General features: G+C 40.4%; 1 protein-coding gene across 1 annotated transcript in view; it reads left to right on the top strand.

Annotated features, from left to right (window-relative positions):
• Nucleotides 1-25,883, top strand: part of MCTP1 (multiple C2 and transmembrane domain containing 1) — a 748,272-nt gene that overhangs the window by 598,568 nt on the left and 123,821 nt on the right. The window contains exon 18 of the mRNA XM_066603001.1: nt 23,311-23,430. Coding sequence (XP_066459098.1) covers nt 23,311-23,430 — 120 coding nt within the window. The remainder of the gene's footprint in view (nt 1-23,310; nt 23,431-25,883) is intronic.

Below are 25,883 nucleotides of genomic sequence, written 5' to 3'. Positions count from 1 at the left end.
TATGGAATAGGTTGAAATAAGCTTTTAAGTGTTACTTTTTTACAGCCTGAATACAATGACTTTGGCTGTCTGCTAGATCCTTGAAGGTAAGTGTAATAAGGAAGATGATCATATGAATCTGTAAAGGTTTCATATTTCTTCAGGCAAAGTGAGCACATTGTTTCATGCCAAGTGAGAACCTGTGAAATCCTACATAAAAATGTGAACATCTTTGGAGTAATTATTTTTGCTTTATGCACTGACCTATAAAAGGGATAAGTGAAAAGTTTTACTAATCAGGAGAGAAGAGTAGAGGCTGAAACGGGAGCACGGCTGTAGCTAACATCACAAAGCTAACTCATTTCGTAATTATAACATTTTCTTAATTGATGTAATATTGAATAATTCTCTTTAATGAGGAACCGTTACCATGGGTGAGATTCAAGTTTGTAACAACAGGTCCCTATTTGACTGACTAAAATATGCATGTGAGGTTCCCACAGAGTAGCAATCCAAAGAAAATTATCCCTAAATAGTTAAAAAAAAACAATTACAATACTCCAAATATTTATTAGAGGAGTTGTACGAGTTGTAAGATCTTGAGACAACCCCTTCCACATGCAGGAAAATAACAAATAGCGTTATACTTACCTCTCCCCGCTCTCGCAATGTCGCATGCCGGTGCTCGGTCCTCCCCTCCAGTCCGCTGTAAAGCTGCAGTCCTGCCCAACTTAAGGGACATTATAGTGGCTGTAAGCAATAACAGAGCTCTGGGGAAGGTTCTGTCCCAAGATCCGGCAATGTAATCATTAATACTTGTGCAACCTCAGTACATATATACAGCACCGGAAGCAACCACAGCCATTTTTACAGCATCAGAACCATGCTTTGTAGATACATACAATACCAGAACCAACCTCCGTACATTTATACTGCACCAGAACTATGCACATTTTATTAATACAACAGTAGAACTGAGATCAGTAAAAGGCTAAATTGGAAAGTCAGATTAACCTCTGCAATATAAGTTTGTACCATGTGAAATAATATCTCCCAGTATGACCTGAACAATGGTAAATATATGTTACATCTTCACTCTGCAGAGCATACAGTGTCTATAGGACTGAGCAGACAAAGTCAGGGGGAGAATAAACAATCAATGGCATTTAGTGACACACTGATGATGTAATCTCTGGAATTGTTCTCCTTTTCTTTTCAATTTGACCCAGACTACCATAACAGTTTCTCCGGGATGCAACTTGAACTTTGAAGTTGGCTCTTCGCGTTTCCTTAACCCCTATATTAAGACAAACTCTTAATAGCTCTACACATACTGCCTCCTGAAAATAACAGTTCTACACACAGTGCTCCTTGAATATTAACCCCTTTGTGGCCAAGACTTTTGATGTCTAAATGTCCACATCAAAATTTCATATTTTCAAAACAATACATTCTAAGAGTTAATTTCTTTTATTTGATGCCTATTTTTTGTGACATAGATTGTGCTTTCGTATGCTACTAGGACAGAGCCAGCATCTTTTAAATTTTCTTTTTGTATACAGAAGAATGGGCAGAAATTGTATAAAATTCAAACTTTATTTTTTTATTTCTAATTCAATGTAAAAAAAATCATACAACAAATGTATAAACATGTTACACTCGAGCATAACAATAGCAAATATGTATACTTTGATTAACCCATCATCAATTGAAGATCTGGAAACAAAGGTCCCCATTTTTATTTCTTTGTTTCGCCTGTCATTAGTGGGTAATTTGGCTCACTTTGAACACTACATTCACCACTTTTTATTGGCGAGAGCTGATCATTACAATTCCCTACATTAGGGTACAAGTGACAAAGTATTGGCACAATGTTTTTACTGGCAAAACGCTATACAATAGATGTGCCACTAAAATGGAGGATGTATATATACGTCATAACTGCATGGGGCATCAACAATTAGGACGTATATATACATACAGACAGTGGATGCAAAGGGGTTAAGCAAACCACACTGGCCCCTTTAGTAATTAATAAGCCACATGCCCCCCACTCCCCCTAGAAATATATAACCCACACTTAATCCTATGGTAATTAATTAGCCATATTGTCGCCATAGTAATAAACCACACTGCCCTATGTAGCAACAATCCTCACTGTCCCCACAGTAATATGCCACAATGTCTACTGCAGTATTAATCCACACTGTTCTCTTAGTAATAAGCTATATATGTTACGGTATACTACCCTTAATACACCAGCCCGGGTTGCCCTGGATCTCACCCACAACCCCTGTCCCTCACCCACAACCCCTGTCCCTGCCTGCTTGCCTCCACTCCTGGCTAACCCCAGGCAGGCAACTGGGCGGCGGTCCCTACTCTCACTAGGGACCGAGAAGGGACGCTGGCATACCTGATGGAAGGGTAGAATACTGACAGGAAAGGCAGATGAAAAGCAACCAACACGAACAAACTAATCAGAACCGAGGCAGATGGAAAAACCTGGCAGATGGTAGCATCTATAGCAGACCAGCTGATAGAGGCAGGAGACCTACAGAGGCAGACTAGCTAGCACACTGAGGGAAACCAATAACTGGCAGTGACTGCAAGTCCCTGCCAGACCTTTAAACAAAAGCCTCCGCCGAGGGGCAGAGAGAGGGAGACAGCCCACTCCCAACAGATCATAATGAAAGGGAGCTCGTGCATGGCAGCTGCACTCACAGGTGCGTGCACGCACGGCGGCGTGCGCCACCAGCACCGCGCTGGCCAGGCACCTGCGCCCCCGGCAGCCAGGCCGCCCCGGAAGGACCAGCAACTGCCACATAATAACAATACTGTCCTCTTAGTTATAATCCACACTGCCCCCCTACTAACTATAATCTAGACTGTTCATTTAGTTGTAATATATATTGTCCCTTTAATAACAATTCATGCTCTCCTCTAAGTCCCACATTGTGTTCCACTAAAAAATAATCATGTATATCACTCACCTCCCTCATGATGCCATGGCATCCTCACTGCCTTCCCCTCTCCAGTCTGGGATCCTGTGGAACGAAATAGGTGGCTCAATTACATCAATTACCTGGGAGGACTCTTCTTAGGCCTGGCTCCTGGTATGCTGAGTTTGTCAAGTAGGCGGTCCCCTCCACTCACTCTCAATGAGTGACATCAGACTTTTAATATGGTGTTGTACAGTATATACAGTTGTATAGAATACAGCCTTTCTCTATTCTAATTGTAATGTAACAATCTAATGATCTAATTGGCTAGTAAATAGGGCACAAAGGCAAGTAAGTATTGAAAACTGAATAGAAGAAATCACTTAAACGATTTTAATACACAAATAATCCAGTAAAACTTCAATAAGTAATTTATATATATATATATATTATGAAGGCAGACTGGAGAATATCCCCTAGGCATCTTTCCAAAATATAGTCTTGCTTTAGGCAATAAATTATATTGTTTATACATACAGTACATACATAAACATAAAGAAGTACATTTGGTTTTCTACGTTAGGCCTCTAGAGCAGAGACATTAAGAAATATACTCAAATACAATATTTAATAGCTTTCATGACTTGATGGACTTTATTTCTACAAAAGATATGTAATCCACCAGAAAGTGAACACATTTGGGAGACAGAGCGTTATAGTCAAACCTTTGTCATTCTCTGATATGTCATCTTTTCCGAAAGTGCTCAACTTAAAAGAATTTTCTTATGACAAAAATTCATGACATATCAGTCATATAGTATAAATGTCTGGTCACTGAAGTCTCAACACTGAGACTTCTATTCATCCCAAAAATGGGCGTGCCACGTCCTCTTGTTCCCATACATGCTATAGACTTTAATAAAGAGTGACGACTGAGCAAATGCCTTCAAGATTCTTGAAACTGATGGGATCCCCTACCAAATGGATATGCCATAATTGTTTATCATTGGAAAATCCCTTTAAGCCTTAAAGCATATAAAATATAGCGGCACATTCATTCAAATACCATGTTACCTTTATGAACCATAGAATGGTAGAGTTGGAAGAGACCTTCAGGGTCATCTTCTCCGACTCCTTGCTCAATGCAGGATTCACTAAAACATTCCAGACAGATATTTGTCCAGCCTCTATTTGAAGACTATGTTCTCACCTAGAAGCATTGCTTCTAGAAAATACCTTAATTGCAGTGTCATAAAGAGGTACCATATGGCAGTAAGGGGGATGCTTATGGCATATAATATAGGACTATCCACAATTTATATGCCTTTGGCACCACATAAGGCCTAGAGGCCCCTATACACAATAGACAACAGCTGCCTAAACCCAAAGATTTTAAAGGGCCTGGATCACTCTGGTATCTGTATGAGGGCCACCCTACTTTCCCTGGACAGATGATGTTAAGGGAAGAAGGATCGGGCTTGTTGAATTTCAATGTTCCCCCATTAGATAAGCTGCTAGAGATGTCTGACTTCAACTTTTTCTACTGTCCTCTTGTAAAACAAATGAACTCTTGGCCAAACGAGTATTTATCTGTATGAGGGATTCAGGAGAAATAGCTGTCAGAGGAACAAGCATTCAGTGGACATCTATGGAAGGTGTATAGGCATCTTTAGGCTCAACAAAGCCTGTCGGTGAGTTTTAATTCACTAGTAGTTTTATACTCTCATGTTCAGAAAAAATCATTGACTCCGAAACAAATGAGGGTTGGAGAGATGTGACCTTTACCTGGGTGGGTTCATATTTAATGTGTACAGAATTGTAATGCAAGAAGTTATTCATATAAAATATATTAACAAAAAGAAACTCTGCTAAATCCACTTCTCATATGTGAGGCTTCTTGTGCTTCCGATCCCGTGAATCCATTTTATTCTTACTCATAATGTTTGCCTTTGGATTTAAATTAAAACCTGAAGTAGAGGCAGGAAGTAAAGATGATGCATGGCTTTGTTTCCAGGTGCTCTTATTGTGGACATTAAGTCGGAGGCAGACAATTGAAGATAATCTAAAGCATCTTACATCAAAATAACTGGGGATCTTGACTTGGTAATAGAAGGTCACAGCTAATGCAATCATGAGAAGCAAACACTGTACACCTCAAGTTATAAGGATGAGGAGTTGAGCAGTGCTGAGAAGCCTTTTCTGTCTGGGTTTTCAAGATGAAAGGTCACTCTTGTAGGCAAGATGTCAAGTTTCTATGTTTTAGCTGTGTAAGCATTATTATCACTTGTACTTTCTTAACCATTGAACAAGGCTTTGTTGTTTAATATAAAGGCTAGAAATTGTACAAAGTCTTCTTTTTCCCTCCAAAAGCAGAGGATGGCATTTTGCCAGATGAGACAAATGTGGATGCTGAAGATATCGTCCATGTTTAAAAAATAAGAAAAAAAAAGATTTGAGATTTTTAAATGGTCAATTCAGTAATGCCTTTCGGGAATGTGAAATGAAATCTTTATGTTTCTAAGCTGATGCATAATGAATAATAGTACAGAAACCCTTGAGAAATGAGGCAGGGCTTTTTGTATCATAAAATGCTACATTGAAACAAAAGCAATTAAATTGAATTTTTGGTTTCACAGGGAAAACACTGGCCATGTTTATTCAGATGGTGATATTAGCTCCTGGCCACAGAGAGCTATGTTCATTTATCAGCATTTAATGCAGTAAATTAATGTACTTTTAGTGGCTAATATTTGCCTGATAAGTAAATCAATGTTCGGGCTGTCTGCGCGCTGCGATTATGCAGAATTCAGATTAAACCGTCCTTATTTAAAGTTCATTTTACATATACATTGATAGCTATGTTAATTGCCAGTCTATTCCATACACAGTATAAATAAAGATTCCGCTATTCAATACATTATAATATACTATACCCGTGACAGTTACATTAATATCTACAGATGTAGCAGAATTTAATTTGTTATTTAACGGCATGTTTAAGCGCAGATTTGCATTACAGCTGCCACAGATTTACGTGTGAATTATCCCCCTTCAATGGACCTTATCCGCGTGCAGATATTCCGTTGCAGATTCTGAGTGTTTTACCCCCGGAATCAGGTTCTGGACACTCCAGGAATGGTTTCTCCTCACAGAGAGCACTAAGTGAGGAGACTTAAGACCCATTTAGACACAACGATTATCGCTCAAAAGATGTCACTCAAGCGACTTTTGAGCGATCATTGTTGTGTTATTTACAGCGCAAGATAATCGCTCAAGATGAGTAATTACCTTGCGCTGCTAGCGGAGGATGCAGAAGACAAGCGGGGTATCCCTGCTTGTCTTCTGCATCCAGCTGTTCGCCACTCTGAGCGCCCCACTGTCATACAGCTGAGCGCTTGGAGCGGAGGATGCAGAAGACAAGTGGGATGTCCCCGCTTGTGTTCTGCATTCAGATGTTTTCTGCACGGAGCGCCCGGCTGTTATACAGCCGAGCGCTCCGTGCGGGTATGGAGAACAGGGCTGGACCGCTCTGTTCTTCATACTCAACCCGTACTCAACAATAGTATCAGCTGTATCCCGCTGTGAATCCCTGATAAGGTTCATCGTTGTCTTTCAGCACGCTAAAAGACAACGTTGAGCGATGGCATAACGAAAACTGCACGATGTCAGTGCAGTTACACACAATTATCGCTCAAAAGACGGCTTTTGAGCAAATTTTAAGTGATAATCATTGTGTCTAAATGGAGCTTTATAGGGCCATGCATGGTCCTCTTGGAAATTTATGCTAATTGAAAAATGCCTCTTGGGCGCCACCTATTAGAAGACAGCATTCCTGCAAGTTAATGTCAGACCTTTTAACAAAACTTATAACAATGACTGGGAATTTAGGCCAAAGCCAGAACCTTCTCCGGAAGAAAAACATAAACCATACACAGATGTTTCCGGGCTTTTGCCTCCCATCAATGTGCAGTGTGCCAAGCCAGCAAACTACTGTACACTGATGAGGGGCAAAATATGCTTATATGAATGAACCCATTGTAATAAATGAATTCTATTGACCGCATATAGCGCTTGCAACCTTTTTCTGTGTAATACACTGTGCAAATATGTTCATATGAATCCGGCCTAAATCTTAGATTTAGATGCAACTGCTCAGCCATGTACGCTCTTGATGACTAGTTTTTGTACTGATGTTGCTTCCTTTAGGCAAATGTGCGCGTAAATGCGCTTACACTTGTGTGAAGCTGGCCTAAGAGTTTTTATGTATGAGCCGCTCTACTACAGTAGTGAGGACTATTACATGGCTGTATGCTTGATTTTATGCAATTATGAGACGAGGGTATGGCAAGAATGATTGAATCTACTAGTCATAAGGGTTAGAATATTGAGTTAATAGTACATTTCTGCTTTTTTTTATCATGATGCCCAGATTTTTATGTATAATAATATAGACCGTGACAAATAAGAAATAACGACCAATGTGTCAGCCACTAGGTCAAACCACAAATCTATATAAGGGCTCCATCACATGGGTGTATTGGCGCACGTAAAGCTTACGCATGCGATACACAGAAAATAGAACCCATTGATGTTAATGGATTTGTACACATTTCCCAATTTTCTGCATGTAAAAAAATACAACATGCTCTATCTTTTTTGTACTTGCACACCAAAAGCTCCCACAGAAGTCTATGGGGAGGGGGGGCGCAAATGTGTGCACAATACGCAAGGAGATGTGTGAAACACTGCGCAATTCTGTGAGAAAAAGAACACTTCTGGAACTCATTAGGCTAAATAGACATTTAAATCAGGGTGTGTTTGTCTTCCGCGCACCAATGAACATGCCTTGTGAGCGCAAAAACTACAGTAAAATGTGCCGATATGTGCACAGAAAAGACTGGTACATGGCGCTAATATGTTGTGCTGAGTTGCGCACAAAAATCCGTACACATGTGTGAAGCCGCCCTGGTGATGATCATTATCCCCTTGGTCAAGGACAACTTTCAGTCACCTAATGGATCATTGTTCTCCATACTTTCCTATCTTTGACCACGTCTTTCAGTTCTTCTTCTATGCACGTTTGTATCCGCCTTGATTGCGTCCAGTCAACCTGTTCTTTGGCATCCTCCTCTTCGCCACCCACTAACTGTGCCGAGCATCAATGTTGTTTCCAGAGAATTGGCTCGCATGATATGTCCAAAGTATGGGAGACGCTCTTTAGTGATTTTGCCCTAAGATAGTACAAATCTCTGTTGATCAGCTAGCATTGGATTAAAGCATGTGGGAACAGAAGTGCCCAGCTTATCCATTCTCTCAACAGCAGCTTCCTCACCAGTGTAAATAGCGGGGCTACATCTGAGTTTTTTGATGTTTTTATGTTTCTTCTTTTGTGCTCAATATGCTATAATAGAAATGATTCTCACCATTTTTTTCAAGCATTGTTTACAATGAAGTACTCTGCTGTAAGAGATGACAACCTACAATTTAATATGCTTTGTATAATGTATTATATAATGAGAATAATACATTGACTACGTAAAAAAACACATGTTAGCAGTCCTCTCAGTAGTCCTCTCTGGGACACCACAATTTTTTTTTATAGTTTGATATTTTTATTACAGCCTTTTAGTACTGTATATATTGGTCTAAGGAAATGCTGGAAATACAACTATGAAGTAAAGGAACCGAGATGAAAACAATTCTTTTTATGTTTACGCCTTCATTTATGAATGTTGCTTTTGCTGATACAATGCAGAATGTTAGTAAGGATGCAAGAGCTGATGCATCTATGAAACTGAAATAATTATTTCCACTGAATCAAAATATGATTTAGTACATCTACTTTACTGAAGTGCGCAGCGTAATGTGTAGGTGCAGTAAAGCATATAATTGTCAACTTACAAAATGAGCAGAAGAGGTTTGTTCTTTGCGTATCACATAAGTAAAGTTTGATTCTTTTGGTTTATAACTTTGGCTGGAGCAGGTGATAGCATAGAGTACTTTATTATTAACGCTTGTGCGGTAGCATGGGGTCTATTTGACCCCAGCTTTGTTCATTGCAGTCCTGCACTTTCAAATTGGTACCACTCGGGGGTTAAATAAAGGTACAATTGACTCTCTGTAGGGGTGTAGCTTTCAAGATTCATCCCTAGGATATGTCATTGGATGTGTGATTGGTGCAGGTCAGACTACAGGGAGTCCAACCAATTATTAAGAATGAAGGAGCCACAGCTCTTAGTGCTTATTCACACTGCTGTGATTCACATCCGTGTGTATCCAACAGATTTCACATTAACAGCAGGTAGCCCCATAATAAACCAACTGTCACGTTTGTTCAGACCTGACAACATAACTGATGAACACATACGGAGACAGAGAACAATAACTGCCTGAAAAATGTGTAACACCTGGGGGGTTCTAGGTAGCTAGACACGTGACTGACAGTGCTAGAGATGAAGATCAGGCCTAGAATCTCTCCATAGATCTCACTCTTACTGGACCTGCCAAGAAGCAGAGTACCTGCCCCGAAAAGAGTCACCCCATGGTTGGAACATATATAGATTCCCTATGGAATACGGAAGTCATGGAATTGGGGCAGGGCAAGATGGAATAAGCAAATGGATATACCAAAGAAAAAGTACGAGTGCACAATAGTAATTTAAGGTTGAAAAGACAAGCGAAGTCTGAAGTAACATGAGGGCACACCGGAAGTACTCAGAAACAACTGAGAGGGACTTGAAATACAAGTGAATAACTGGCAGCTTCTATCAATAGGAGCCAGAATAAGTACTATCAGAAAGACACGGATAGGCTGGTTGGGCTGTCATTCGTCTCAGTCTTCTAATCAGCACGATCATCAAAAGGAGGTGTTTCTCTCTCGACATCCAGCGCTAAAAAACAATGTGCATGTGTTGGCAGGCACATCATGGGGTCGCTGATGTTGTGACGTCACACCAGACCTGCACATATGCTCAGAGCTCGTCAGCTGTGACAGCACTGTCACATCCATAATAGCCAATGAAACCATTCACACCTGCACTATTCTGGTTCCTTTTCACAGACGAGAATAGCCCATGCAATGTAAAGAGAATCTGGGAAAGTCGGACAGGCGACAGATGGTTTCTGATTTCTTCAGACACAACATGTCAGGTTGATGCTATATACCAAAGCTTTCTTACTGATCTTGAACAGTATGAAACACATTTAAATCCTTTTCTCTATGGATTGCAGTTGCTTTTTTTAATTGCTGCACAATAGAAATGGCAATTGATCTTTTTTTTTTTGTAGCCAATGTAATGGCCAAGTCTATAGAAGTGATTATAAATATGAAATGCACCAACTTTACTAACTATGGTAAAATAAAATGTTTGCATTGATGTAATGTTTGCGCATTGATCTACTCATATGGCGTGTGTGAAAAAACTTTCTGTCAATGACCAATTCAATATCTGGAACCACTAAAAAGAATATTTTGGGGACCTGCGTAGATACTATGTCACGGAAACTAACCAACAGAAACGGAGGACAGGCACAGGCGGGGTGATGAGTAGAACACAGAGCTTCACTGAGTAGCTAGATGTAGGGACAAGAAAATAGACGGTGGTAGAAAACGGTGAATCCACATATGGAACACAGAATTTCAAGTTATGCCCTAACCATAGAATAGAGGATAGCTTTCTGATCGGTGGGGTCTCACTGCTGAGACCCCTGCCAATCTTAATAATGAGGGTCCCATATTCTCCATCCACCTCACTGCAGAGCTACTAGACCTCCACAGTAAGGAGGATACTGAATGAAGCTCTGGTCGCGCAATCCGCTTCAAGGGAAGAAGCAGAAAGTCGCAGTCTGAAGACCAAATTCTAAATAGTCAAATGTACAAAGTAACACCCAGACACACTTGGACAAGCACACCAAGCAACTAAGCAGGACCAATATGCAAATGTACTACCGGCATCCTCTATAAAGGCAAACTGGAATAAGTACCCTAGGCAAGTCACTGATAGGCTGACTGAGGCAGTAGACAGCTCAGCCAGCCTATCATAGTAACATAGTATGCAAGGCTTAAAAAAGACAAATATCTTTCTAGTTCAGCCTGTTTCCACCCACCCTTGTTGATCCAGAGGAAGGCAAAAAACCCCAAATGAGACAAAATCCCATTTACCCCATTTTGGGGGAAAAAAAGTCCTTTCCAACTCCATAATGGCAGACAGAATAATCCCTGGATCAACTTTTGAAAGTTTCTTACCTGACAGCGCTACAACAGAAAGGAAAGGCTTCTCCCTTGACATCCAGTACTAAATGTTACTAAAAGTGCATCATTTGGTCTGGTACTGACACTATGATGTCACACATGGCCCTCGCATGTGCCCAAAACTTGTTGGCACCAGCAGTGCCACGACAAACCAGTTTTCTAATATTAAATACAGTATTTATGGAGTACACCCTTTCCTTTAGTCATGCAGAGCACAGACTTACTAAATACTAGTACTTGCCCTGAGAAAAATACAGAAAATGGCTCTGTATATAGATATGTGATGGGTCAGATATCAAGGATGCAAAGTATAAAAAATTCCAATCTTTTCAGGTTTCTTCAGCTCAGATAAATTCCTTGGGCAAGTAGAAAGAGTATTCTAGGATGGTGTACTTACAGTAGCATGCCTCATTAACTAGAATGGGCCCATACCTTTTCAATGATACTTAATACCCATTTCCATTTTGCTATATATTTAATCCACCATATCTGTATTAAAGGGAGACTCAATGGCAGTTACATAAAGGCTTTAACCTTCTGAGCAGAAATGCATTAGATGTTATGGCTGAAATTAAATTCCAAAATTAAAAAGTAAGTTGTTCAGTAGAAGCAGATGGATGGAGATTAAAAAAAAGCAACCTGCTTAACTTATTGTTGAAGAGCAAAGAGCCATTTGCTGCAAAATGGAAATTCCACCTCTCCGTTTCCAGTGAAAAGATAGTTACAGGGAGAATCTCATCTCTTAATTAGAAAGAAAAATTCACATCACATAGGTCCCATCACTAGAGCTAATGATCCACAGCTGCCTGTATAAAAGGGCAGGCTTTGTTTCTTGAGCTGTAAGGTGTTAATCATTTCGGATGATAGTCTCTTTTATAGATGATGTGGTTTGCAGTAAGAGGAGGATGTTCAGTATTCCAACTTAAATTATTTTTTTGAAGTGTGTTACACAAGGGATACTCTCACAAGTCATTCTGAATGATCATTTAATGTGTGCATTATCAAAACTCTCAACTGCAGATTTCAATTGATAAGCCTTGAAGCCGAGCAAAATGTAGAAGTTCATTGTTCTTGCTCGAATGAAGAAAACGAAAGGCCACGAGGAGAAAATTCTTCTTTACGTCTTTTGTCCCAGCAAAAGATCTTGTCTCATCATTATAAGAAAATCCCTTGATCCCTCAGAAGATATATATTCATCTATAACATTCATTATCTGAGGTTAAGAAAAAAAATATAGATTATAAGGCAGTGACATTAATTAGTTGCAGACTCTTATTAATCTTCTATATGTAGCCTATGTATAAAGTGATATTTTGGTGGTCTGGGTTTGTAGCTTTGTGATAGTTTTAGTCTAATGCCAAGAACAGGCCTGTCCAGTGTGTTCTACCAAAAGCATCCATTTCTGTACATCCAGCTTGGAAGCAGTACTTCTTGCTCTGGTTGAGACTGGCCATTGTCTTCAACTGAGCATAACTAATTGCAGAACTAATTCCAGCACTTAAGACTCTGGATGACATGACCAAACCTTGGCGTGCCCCACTGAATGTTGGCCAGGCACTGTTTGTATCCATCATACAGTGGACTTGACACTACACTGTGGTTTCTTATTAACACAGCCTAAGATAGCATTGATATATGAACATGATGTGGACTCAAAAATCAATCCTAATAACAAGAAAAACATAATACAGTAGAACCTCAACTAACGTCATCAATCTGTCCGGAAGCAATGGACTTTAGTAGAAATCATTGTTAGTTGAGGACATTATTTCCATAGGAATTTATGTAAATCCAATTAATTGGTTCTAGAAGTTCCAAAAAAGACACCAAACCCCATTTAATAGAGAATAACTCTGGTCTTTAATACCAAAAACAATAACAATACTGAATTAATCTAAAACACAGATGTAAAGAATAAATTAATATTTAACAGGTTTTTAGACATTTAGTATACAGGGCTTTGACATGGGACCTCAGGGACATCATTATAGCAGTACGTATCACTGTGTTATCTGTGCTTTGACATAGGACTGCAGTATTTATTTGCAAACGTTTCTTTCCTGTACTGTACTCATCTGTACAGTACTTACATTTTGCAGTACAGTGGGCATTCAGGAGGCAGGCAGCGTTCAGCCGGCACTTTGGGGATTTAGTTGCTGTACTGTGTCAGGAGGCAGGCAGACACAGCAGCGTTCAGCCGACACTGTGCACTGTAGAGAGGGGAGGGCAAGCAGTAGGTGCGCGCTGATGCAGGAGAAGCAGGAAGTGACCGGCATCAGCTGCGTTCCGGCTCACTGAGAGGCGTCCGGGGTCATGAAGCGGTCGGCGCCCTTATCTGAGGAATGCAACTTTATTTGAGGGACAGTGTTACTTAAGAGCAATGCTAGTCAAGAGTTTACTGTAGTTTTACAGTTTTCTTTCCGGATTCTGACCTTGGCTTTGGCTTTAAAAAATGTGTTGTACTTGTGACTACTATAATGCAACCTTGCTAAATTAACTTGGCCTGAAGATATATATTAATTTGGTTGTTGGTCATATTTTCTAAGTCTTTGACTACATGCTTGTGATGGTCTCTCCATGGTATGCTGGAGTTGCTGGACTAGCTATCAGGAGTACTGAAATTGACCAGTAGTGGTGCAACCCCCCCCCCCCCCCCCTTTCTTGCCCACACACACATGCACACAGGGCTGTGGGGTGGGAGTCGGAGTCAGTCCCATTTTGATGAAGTTGGAATCAGTATCCAATTTTGTCGGAGTTGGTAGAAGTATACCAAATCTTACTTATTAAAAAATATATATTATTAATATTGTATAATTAATTAAATGCAGAATTTGTTGCATTCTTCATTTTATAGGAATTTAGAAAAATTTTCAAATGTCCTATAAATATATGCTCTATGCGTGAGATGGAACATATATTTATAAGGCATTTCAAAACTTTCCTAAATTTCTATTAAATAAAATATGCCACAAATTCTGCCTAGTGTATGACATATTTTACTTTACAATACGTCAAGTTTTGTGTTCTGAAATTGTATTTCAATAAATATATTTTAAGTTCTCTCATATTTACATAGCTTGATTTATTTAATCATTATAGTGATGAAAAAGTGTGATGTTACCATTTTAATACAGTAAATTAATCAATTAAAAAAACATCAGTTGCATATGAAGGAGTTGGAGTCAGAGTCTGAGAAAATTGAGGGGGAGGAAGAGGTTCGACTTAGGCCGCATGCAGACAGCCGGGTCGGATCCCACTGTGAGAATGCTTGCAGCGAAACCCGACCCGAGCCCCTGCAGGGACCAGTGCAGCTCTCACCTTCTCCCGCGGCTTAGGCTCTTTGATGTGCCAGCTGCCGGCCAGTCGGCGCATGCGCGGAGTGGAGCCGGGGCACCGGGAGAGACATTTCTGTGCGGGCCTCTGCGAGACCCGCACAGAAATAGAGCATGCCGCGATTTGTTTTCCGCGTGTAGTTTCACGAGGACAAATCGTGGCCGTCTGCATAGGATTGCGTTTTGCAATGCAATCCTATGCAGGGGCGGAAATTCTGTGGGAAATCCCGCCCCTTACCGACTCTACAACCCTGCACACACACATACAAACAAACATTTTTTATTCTGCATTTTAAAGCACATGTAAAAAGCACCATGAGTTTTTAATGTAGAATTTAACATGTTTTTTAAAGGTTTTTTTTATTTTGCAAGAAGTTTATACATGCATGACTATAGAGAACCTTATGGGAAAAATGCCAGAAAATAGTCCGTACCTGGAGCATCCTGCATTGTCATAAAAATGCCCCTGCTCCCTAAAACACCCATTGACCTCCATAATAATATCAATGCGCCTAAGCCCCCCATAGTAAAGAAGACAGGCAGCTAAATTGCATCAATGAATTTTATGGATGCATGGAGAGAAACTAAGGATTTGGACCTTCGTATTAGAAAACGAGAAACCCAACTACTGTAAAGATGCATAATGAAATTAATCACTACAGAATATTGGACCATTGAAGGTTAAAAAAAATGGACTGATAGAAATAGACATTCTCAGTAATTGTAGGAGAAAAGTTGTGTTACTGTAAGGGTTACTTTTCTGCTTGAGCATAAATTGCTCCATTTTTTCAGTATTGTTTATGATATTTTGTTCAACACTTTCTTTTCCCTGATGAAAAGGGCGTTTCGGGTGTCAAGATATTACCCTTATTATTCTGCATGTCAAGCTGTTTCCTAGATATACTCTGTCAGGGAGAGATTTTCTCTCACACGGCTTCTTGATATTTCATGCTGCTTATATTTATTATGCGTCTTCATACTGTGAATATTAATATTCAATTATTTACATGTTAGAGGCAAAGCATTTAAACTTGGCCTTATTTTGAGGGAAATTATAGCTATCACTTCAGGTTATACAAAAAAGACAAAGCGCAAATAAGTGAACTGAATAGAGGTGCAAAAAATGATGATTAAGTCACCTGGAAAAAATGAAGAGACAACTAAAAAGGAAATATGGTCAAGTTGTACAAATACACAAATCATCCATAAAAAGTTAGGGTGGTTTCACATCTGCGTCAAAACCTCCAGACAGACGAAAAAGTGCTGCAGGCAGCGCTTTTTCTTTCGGCCAACTGGGTGAAAAACGAGCAGACCCTATTATAGTCAATGGGGTTGGCCCAAAACTCTTCAGTTCCGCATGTAGCGATTTTTTTTTTTTCTGGCCATCTATGTGAATAGCAGACGGACCCTATTATAATCAGTGGGGTCAGCCCTGCACTCTTCGGTTCTGTCCAGACACAGAGCTCTTTAAATGTGGGGTTTCCCCTTTCCTGCTCCCCAAACGGAGCAGGAAAGTGGAATCTTCAACGCAGAAATCATCTCAGAAAACAAGCAGTCATCCATCCAGCTGGAGGAAAAAAGATTGAATCTACAATGGTGAAAAGGCTTCTTCAGGCCAAAGGCACACAAGTGCATAATCAGTTTGTGTGCTGTCCAAGTCTACAGCTGACTACACTCAAATAGCACGCAAACCCATAGTTGTCAATGTGCCAATTCACACATCAAAACAAAGTATAAACTATGCTGATCCATTTTGCGATGAGATGCTCCAATTGAAGTTAATGGGTTTGCAAAAAAAAAAAAACGCATTCAGATGCCGTCCATGTTGCTTTAAGTGTGTATGACTCAAAATATAGCAACTTTCCAAGGAGTCACTTATATCTATTTACTGCTATTTTTCAATTGCATAAATTACTTGATTTTTATCTGTACATTTAGAAGGTGCTCCATGATTGACAATGCTGTCCAGTGTACATCTTGTGCCTTGTATGCAGTCCATGAACAGCTGTTTGAGGGTATATACTGCTGTATGAAATGTGAGAGTTTTACACACTTGGAAGCCCAGATCCTAGATCTAAATGAGCAACTTGCAACACTGAGATCCATTGACAACATGGAAAGGCGTTTACTGCTCACTGAGCAGGCACTCACTCGGGTAGATGTGGGGGTGGATGGTAGTTTGGAAGAGCAGGATGATGAGGCAGCTAGCTGGGTGACAGAAAGAGAGGTAGAGGGAAGAGATCCGGAGAGGCTTGTTCTGAACTGGAACATCCCAACAAGTTGGAAGATAAGGGGAATGCCATTACAAAGTTAGCACTACTGCAGCATAACATACCCTCTGACCACCAGGGGGATGTCTGCTCCAGTAAGAAGGGGACTAGGAGCGCAGGCCAAGAAAGACATGTCCTAGTAGTTGGGGATTCAATTATTCAATATACAGACAGAGCAACCTACCACAAAGACTGGGATTGTCAACTACTGTGTTATCTTCCTGACACTTTAGTTCAACACATCGTTGATCAAATTGACAGATAACTGGAGGAGCTGGTGAGGACCCAGCCGTCATGATACACATTGGCACCAAAGACAAAGTTAGAGGTAGGTGGAAGGTCCTTAAAAACTATTTCAGGGACCTAGGATGTAAGCTTATAGAAGGAACTCCAAAGTAGTATTTGCTGAACTACTACTTGTACCACGTGGCACACCAGAAAGGCAATGGGTTCTAAGGGAATCAAGTTATGTGGTAGACAGTCCATTGTTTCTTATAATTAAGAACTCTATAGTGATGGAGTCTGTTCCACTGGATTAGCGCATAGCAAATGTGGTGCATATATTCAAAAAGGGGTCAAAAAATGAATATGGAATCTATAGGCAGATAAGTCTAACTTCTAGAGAGTCTAAAATGTTTGAGGTCTTTAAGAGATGCTGTCCTGGAGTACCTCAATGAAAACAGCTGTATAACTCCATATCAGCGTGGGTTTATTAGGGGTTGCTCCTGTCAAACCAATCTGATTATCTTCTACCAGAAGGTAATGACTGGAGAGTCATTGGATAATGTAAACCTTGATTTTTCCAAAGTGTTTGATACTGTGCCACATAAAAGGTTGGTATATAAAATGAGAATGCTTGGTTTGGTCGAGATTGTGTGTAAGTGGGTAAGTAACTGGTTCAGTGATAGAAAGCAAATGGTACATACTCTGATTGGGTCACTGTTACCTTTGAGGGGTCAGTATTGAGCCCTATTCTTTTTAATATATTTATTAACTAGAGAGGACAATATGCGGTTGCAAATGGATCTAGGTAAACTGGGGACTTGGGCAGAAAAGTGGGAAATGAGATTTAATACTGATAAATGTAAGGTTATGTACATGGGCAGAGGAAATACTTGTCACCATTACACACTGAATGAGAAACCACGAGCAAAACAGGTAAAAGGACTCAGGGATTTTAGTTAACTGTAAATTTAACTGGAGCAACTAGTGTCAGGCAGCTGCTGCTAAGACAAATAGGATTATGGGGTGCATCAAAAGAGGTCTAGGGGCACATGAAGAGAGCATTGTTCTTCCTCTTTACAAATCACTGGTCAAACCACACATGGAATATTGTGGACAGTTTGGGGCATCGGTACTCAAGAAGGGTATACACAGCTTAAGTGAGTACAAAGACGGGTAACTAAGCTAATAAATGTAATGTGTGGACTACAATACCCAGAGAGGTTATCAAAACTGGGGTTATTTAGTTTAGAAAAAAGACAGCTGAGGAGCGACCTAATAACTGTGTACTCTACAAGTATTTGGACACTGCAGAAAATCATCAAATATGCAAATACTGAGTTTGCCGAATGGTCTGCTGGGAAGGTCATGGCTAACCGAAAAAGCTGCTCATGTTGTAATTATTAATTAATCCAATCGAGCACTTGTGTGACGAACTGGAACAACGGGTACGACACCACCACCCACACCTATCTTCACAACATCTTCTCTTCTCACAGCCTTGTACAAGGAATGGTGAGCTATTCCTGCCCAGACTTAGAGAGAACTTGTGGTTAGTCTGCCGCGACCTGTTGCGGCTGTAATACAAACAAAAGGAGGGCCGACACGGTACTAAATAGAATAATAAAGCACTTTTTCTGAAAAATATGCAGTGTCCAAATACTTTTGTCCATATAGTGTATAAATATATCAGGGGACAATACAGAGATCTCTCCCATCATCTATTTATACCCAGGACTGTGACTGTAACAAGAGGGTGCCCTCTACGTCTAGAGGAAAGAAGGTTCCTACACCGACAGAGGAGGAGTCACAGAGGCAGTATATGGTGTATATTATCTACAAAACCCTTCACAGAATAGACTGACTAAGATAAAACTCACATTTTATAAGTAGTAATTAAAATACAAAGAATGGGCTGACAAACATACATAAAATACCTGACATTATGTGGAAACCCTTTTGGGGACCTGGGATTGATAATTATATCTCTTGATACTCCCAGAATCTAGCAAGATAGCTATATAAGAAAAACCATGGGTACCACGTAGTTGGATGGTTCTTGGACCACAATACGCAGTATAGCAGTGAACTGTCTAAATAAGAGTTGACAGTGACAGATGCTATGCTCCTCCTGAGAAGTAATGAAACTTGAATTCACTCTACTTAAGATCCTGCAGAGTGTAGCCAGAAGACACACTTTATTCTTTATACTGGATCACTTTATCAGGGACCATCTACGCTGGTTTTGGCAGTCTAGATAAACAGATATGACTCAGGAGGGCTACACTGACCTAGAAGGGGATTCTTTACTGTAACAGCAGTGAGTCCCGTCTGAGGACTTGGTGATGGCGAACTTGTCTTTCTTGAGCGTAACAATAACAATACTCACTGATTACTTCAAAGGGGTTGTTGATCCAGGGATTATTCTGGGTGCAAGATTGGAGTCGAGAAGCCAATTTTTCCCCCTAAAATTAGGAAAATTGGCTTCTACCTCATTGGGTTTTTTTTTGCCTTTCTCTGGATCAAGCCGGGTAATAGGCTGAACTAGATGGACAAGTGTCTATTTTTCAGCCTTACACACAATGTTACTATGTTCTAGGTGTAAATAAGGGAGATGGAACTATGTTCTAGGTGCGGTATTTGTAACTCTAGACTTCTGTATATTGCTTTAAACACACCAAGAAAAACACCTGTACATAGTGCCACGAAATAAATAATGTAATCAAAAATACATTTTAAAAAACCCATTAAAAGTTATTTAAGTGCATAATGATTTAAAAAGTCTGGGTGAAAAAAAGTGTGTGAAGGAAGCCTAATAAATACATGTATCAGGCTTGGTAATAACGAACTAGTGGTCGCTTGTGACTCATCCAAATTATTGAATGTTATTAAACACCTTTTGTTCACTTTGCTGTAGTCTCTGAGTAATCACTGCTCAATCATTGAATTACCTCGGGGATTTGTATCTCCTTATTCCTTCTTGCAGTGTGAGAAAGCCCTGCAGGATTTGTTCTGCAGTGAAATAGTTGATGACTTTCTTTTAAATGCTGTGATCACTGGTATCGTTATTATTCCAGGCAGCTCTGCTGAAAGCAATTTCTTCATTTCTTCTTATGTATGTTTACTGTTAACCGCAGCATAAGAATTTTTCTTAATCACTTCTGATTTCCAACAAAAGGACCTTCAGGCATGCTGTACGAGACTTGACATTTGCATCATCCGCCGGTTCATCTGACATTGTTACACCAGTGAGATGAAGGTCTTTGGTATTAAATAATGATTCAGTGTTAATCAGTAATATAAATAGGTTGGACTCTTCTGGAATTCATACTGAAGTCATTGTAATTCTTCACACATTGTTCCCACTCCACTATCAATAATTTTACCATTGAAGTAAAGTAGCATTGTCTCATGGGCGAAAAAAGAACCATTTCACGAGGAACGTTACAAAATAAATAAGAAATGTTTATCATAATATAACAGGAAACTTTATATGAAATAGGAGACATTTGTTGTTAAGGTTTTGTCTTCAGGATTTTCATTATATTCATTTATCTATCAAGGAAACACATGACTCCTATACGGTCATTCTTACATAATTATAATAAGGAAATTAATGTGTAGTATTTGTTTGAGATTTTTTTTGTACCTTTGCAGGTGGATGTAAATTAGGGATGTAGCTGTGATTTTTTAAGGCTAAAAAAAGACATATGTTCCTCCAGTTAAGCCTAATCATCCTGCAATGAGGATTCATAGAAAGTAGTGATGAGCGAGCATACTCGCTAAGGGCAATTACTCGAGCGAGCATTGCCCTTAGCGAGTATCTGCCCGCTCAAGAGAAAAGGTTCGGGTGCCGGCGGCGGGCAGGGAGCGGCAGGGGAGAGCGGGGAGGAACGGAGGGGAGATCTCTCTCTCCCTCTCTCCCTCTCTCCCCCTGCTCACTGCTGCAACTCACCTGTCACCCGCGCCGGCAGCCGGACCTTTTCTCTCGAGTGGGCAGGTACTCGCTAAGGGCAATGCTTGCTCGAGCAACTGCCCTTAGCGAGTATGTTCCCTCATCTCTAATAGAAAGGCAAAAACCCTAAGCGGTAGAACCAATTTTCCTCATCTTTGGGAAAAAATTCCTTCCTGAGGTTACGTTCACGCTAGGCACAAGCACAGCACCCCTCACGGATGTCATCAACACTTTAGACCAAGACATTAATTAATGTCCACAGTGGACCAATACAGATATATACTAAATCGCTAAATCGCAGGGAACACAAGATAGGGCACATAACGATAACCGAAATACGAGAATGGGAACGCTATCCCTAAAAGCCTAAAAAGCAAAGTGATCACCCCAATAAGGGCACCCTCACATCAGTAACCTAGGAGGCTTAGCCTGTCCCTAGATGGAGGATAGGGAAGATGTTAAATGCAGATAGAAAAAGCAATGTATACAACACAGTATTTTTTTAAAAGTGAATAAGCCACACCCAAAATAAATAGTCATAAGTACTTAGCTGTCAGAAGCAGGTTCCTCACCAAACATCTCAGGCAGGGCAATGACCAGCACCCATGCAGAGGCGGGCCCAGAATAAATGCACTTCCCTTATGGTTGATTGGTCGATTAGAGGAAACACCTCCCTGTTGGCCAATAAGTTCATACACTACAGGAGTGTGCAGCTGGATGCATTATATACTGAGCACTATGAGGAATTTTGACAGACACCCCCTCAGGGGCTCTTTTGTAGTGACAGGACGACGGCATTACAAATGTCTGTCATTTTGTTAGTTCATGTTCGTTTTCAATACAGGGAAATGTAGTCCATGACAGATTATGGTCACGTAGACCAGGAATGATGTCACCCCAGCTCCACTTCCTGATTGCAGCTGATGTGCTCCAACACTTGACTCCTATTGTTATATGTGTGGATTCTTTTACTTGCCCCTGAGGGTCTGACACAACCATGTCTTACATGATCATCCAATGATTTCAATATTATATTATGTTGTAGGGAAACATGTGGATGTCAATGCCGTGCTTAGATAACAGACCGCAAGAAATTATAACAATTTGACCTTTGATGATTTGAAATGAGGCTTATCTGCTATATACAATTCATTTTATAATTAGTTATATTAATTGATTTTTGGAAGATAAGATGGATCTTGAAAAATTCCTTTATTGTGCAGGATGTGGGAAACCCCAGATCATGACATAATGTTGCAGTGCTATGACTGCTGTGGTCATGTGATGTCTTCGTAGAAATGACTTAACTACCAGATCTGCTGAGACCTCCACCAATTCTCCTCTTCTCGGCACTGTGGGGATGTTTTTCCATCTGCAGTGATGCCACATTGAATGGAGTGCTGGCAGAACATCCATGGTCGGCGCTCCATTCATTTCAATGGGGCTAACGGAAATAGCCAAGCTCCTTACACTCCGTTATCTCCACAGTCCCATTGAAAATAAATGGAATGGCAGCTCCCTTGCATAACCAGTGCTCCATTCATTCTCCTCCGCACTGTGGGGTATGCAGTAAGCCCACAGTGAGGAGGACAGGGGACCTCTGTTCTCGGGATATGTGTGGGTCTCAGTGCAGGGGCGTAACTATAGAGGATGCAGGGGATGCGGTTGCTTCCGGGCCCAGGAGCCTTAGGGGGCCCATAAGACCTCTCTTCTCCATATAGGGAGCCCAGTACTATAAATAAAGCATTATAGTTGGGGCCCCGTTACAGGTTTTGCATTGGGGCCCCGAAAGCTTCAGGTTATGTCTCTGTGCAGCATGGTTTAGGTATGGGTATGGGTACAGATAGAGAGGGGGCCCCAGCTCACGTTTTGCATCAGGGCCCCTGAGCCTTTAGTTACACCCCTGTCTCAGTGATTTGTTAATAACTTGTAATTCTGGTACAACCACTTTACAATCAACTGTTCTGTCCGGCGTTCCTTCTCAGTGATGGTATCAACATCCTCTGCAGAAAGCGAGGACGTAGGGACAAATGATATGTGAACAAGGCCTTATTATCAAACTTTCAGTTTCTGCTTTAAAATAAATGTGTATCGTATGCACTAATATATATTATACTGTATAGAATGTGTTATCAATAGATTTCCACAGTGTTGGAGGTTAAACGTACTCAGTAGGTGCCCAAAGTAACAGTAAAACATCAAATTCAGCTCTGCCACATCTGTGTTCACATTGATACATTGTTATCCACTCAGAATTCTGTATTTTCATTTGATGAATTTGTCCCCGTTTTTCACATTATAAAAATATCATCTGTTTGGCAGATAATATTTGATATCATCGCGTGTATTTTTGTGCCTGCAGATCTTTCTCCTTGTGGTCTGGAATTTTGAGATGTACATGATCCCACTGGCATTGTTGCTGTTTCTGGCTTGGAACTATTTCTTAATCATATCAGGAAAAGATAACAGGACACAGGATATGGTGAGTGATACTTATCACATCTTCTCAGAAAGAATAATCATGGTCAATGTTTCTCTTGAATTGAACAAACTATGCATGCAGGAATTGTAAAGAACGTGATCTAAATTAAAGCCTTCAGCTTTGTGCATCTGATACAAATGCTCAGTGTAAAGCCAGACACAGACAGGAGATCGTTATCTCTAGATCATCAGCAGATCCAGAATTTTAAAGTAGCATCTGCTGTTAATATTATGTGTGTGACCACCGCAGACATTAGATTGTCATTGTAGCTGGATCTGCCAATGGTCTGCAGAGAAATATCTTCATGCCAATGAACAGGCAGCCATACGCGTTAATTAAGGTCCACATACACTTTACAACTATCATATATATAAATATATACCTTTATTCAAAGGTACACAATTGGGCGAGCGTGACTTCTGGGCGAGAAATTCAGCCCGCTATCACGCTCGTGGACTTGCAATTTACCCGTTGTTGCGAAATATTTTTCAGGCAAAAACGCCTCGCACCGCATCTGTGAAATTCCGATCCTCTTGCGCGAATTTTACGCGTGATAGAGGATCAGAAATGTTTCCAATCGATTCAAATGGGAAACATCACTTCACACGGCCATGTGAGGCATTGAAGGTCCCATTAAAATCAATGGGTGATGCGTTCCGAGTAGAGTTGAGCGAACATACTCTGCCGAGCTTGATGCTCATTCGAGTATTAGCGTACTCAATGGTACTCGTTACTCCAACAAGCATCAAATTGCATTTGACCCCCGCCCCAGCTTTTGGCCCCTCCCTGCCGCGACGCAGTGCGCGCCATTTGAAAATTTTAGGTCTGGCGTGAAGGGGAGAGGGAGACAGGGAAAAAAACAAAACAAAAGCTCGGGACCTTGCGTTCCACATACAAAAATGCTCGAGTCTCCCATTGTAGTCAATGGGGTTCGTTACTCGAGTAGAGCTCTCGAATTTTCCGAAAGGCTCGACTCGAATAACGCGGACCCGAGCATTTGGGTGCTTGCTCACCTCTAGTTCCAAGGAATGTGAAAAGTTGGAGCATGCCACGATTTTTTCTTGCACCAAGATGAAGTGCAGGAAATGACTCCATTCAAAAGAATGGGCTTAAAATTTCACGTGAGATTTGTGTGGCTGGCAACGCACAAATCTCGCATGATTTTCTCGGTTGTGGGAAACCGGCCTTATACATGCACATGATTATTAAGGAGGGTAGTCCTTTAACATCTTATGTGCAGACGCAGGTTCGAACAAAAGTATATGTGTACACTTTACAATTATATGCACTTGTAACGATGTCATTAACCCCTTCCCGCTACAGCACATACATTTACGTCTTGGAGTGTCGGGGTATGTATGCAGAGAGCTGTAGTACAGCAATAACTGCAATAGCTGCAATCGGCCGATCGTGGCTATTAACCCTTTAAATGCCGCTGTCAATTCTGACAGCAGCATTTAAATCCCCCTGAACGATGTTCGGGGGTCCCGCGCCGTGAGATCAGGGGAGCTGTGCAGGTATCATGGCAGCTGGGGGCCTTCTGAAAGGCCTCAAGGTAGCCCTGGGAGACTGCCTATCAAGCCATTCCCGTGTGGTGGCTTGATAGACTGCCTGTCAAATGGCAGTAGGATGTTATGCTATAGCCTTACGTCATACTGCAGGAGCGATCAAAGCATCGCATATTGTAAAAAGTAAAGTAAAAAAAAGATCAATAAAGTCTTTTTAATTGTAAAAAAAAAGGAATACAAGTTTAAATCACCCTCCTTTTGCCATATCTGTAATTAAAAAAATCTAAATCATAAAAGAAAAATACATATTTGGTATTGTCACGTCCATAAAGGTCCGATCTATCAAAGTAGCACATTATTTTTCCTGCACGGTGAACGTCGTCCGAAAAAAATAAATAAAGAACGCTAGAAATGCACTTTTTTAGTCACCCTGTCTCCCCGAAAAACTGCAATAAAAAGCGACCAAAATGTCGTATGTATTCTGAATTAGTACTAACGTAAACTACAGAACATCCTGCAAAAAATGAGCCCTTGCTGAACTACATCAACAGAAAAATAAAAAAGTTATTACGCGCACAAGATGACCGCAGAAAAGAATTGAAAAAAATTAAATGTCTTTTTAAAAAAAAGAAAAGTAGTTCAGTAAAAAAAATCTATACAAGTTTGGTATCGCAATAATCGTACTGACCCATAGAATAAAGTTATCATGTCGTTTTTGTTGCAGTTTGTGCGCCGCAGAAACAAGACGCACTGAAAGATGGCGGAATGTCGTTTGTTTTTTTTCATTTTACTCCACTTAGAATTTTTTTTAAATTTTTCAGTACATTATATGGTACTTTAAATAGCACCATTAAAAACTACTACTCATCCTGCAAAAAACAAGCCCTCATACAGCGACGTCGATGGATAAATAAAGGAGTTACGATTTTTTTTAAAGAGGGGAGG

The sequence above is a fragment of the Eleutherodactylus coqui genome, chromosome 5 (assembly GCF_035609145.1).
Source record: "Eleutherodactylus coqui strain aEleCoq1 chromosome 5, aEleCoq1.hap1, whole genome shotgun sequence".
Taxonomy (NCBI): domain Eukaryota; kingdom Metazoa; phylum Chordata; class Amphibia; order Anura; family Eleutherodactylidae; genus Eleutherodactylus; species Eleutherodactylus coqui.
This window is presented reverse-complemented; position numbering and strand designations above follow the sequence as displayed.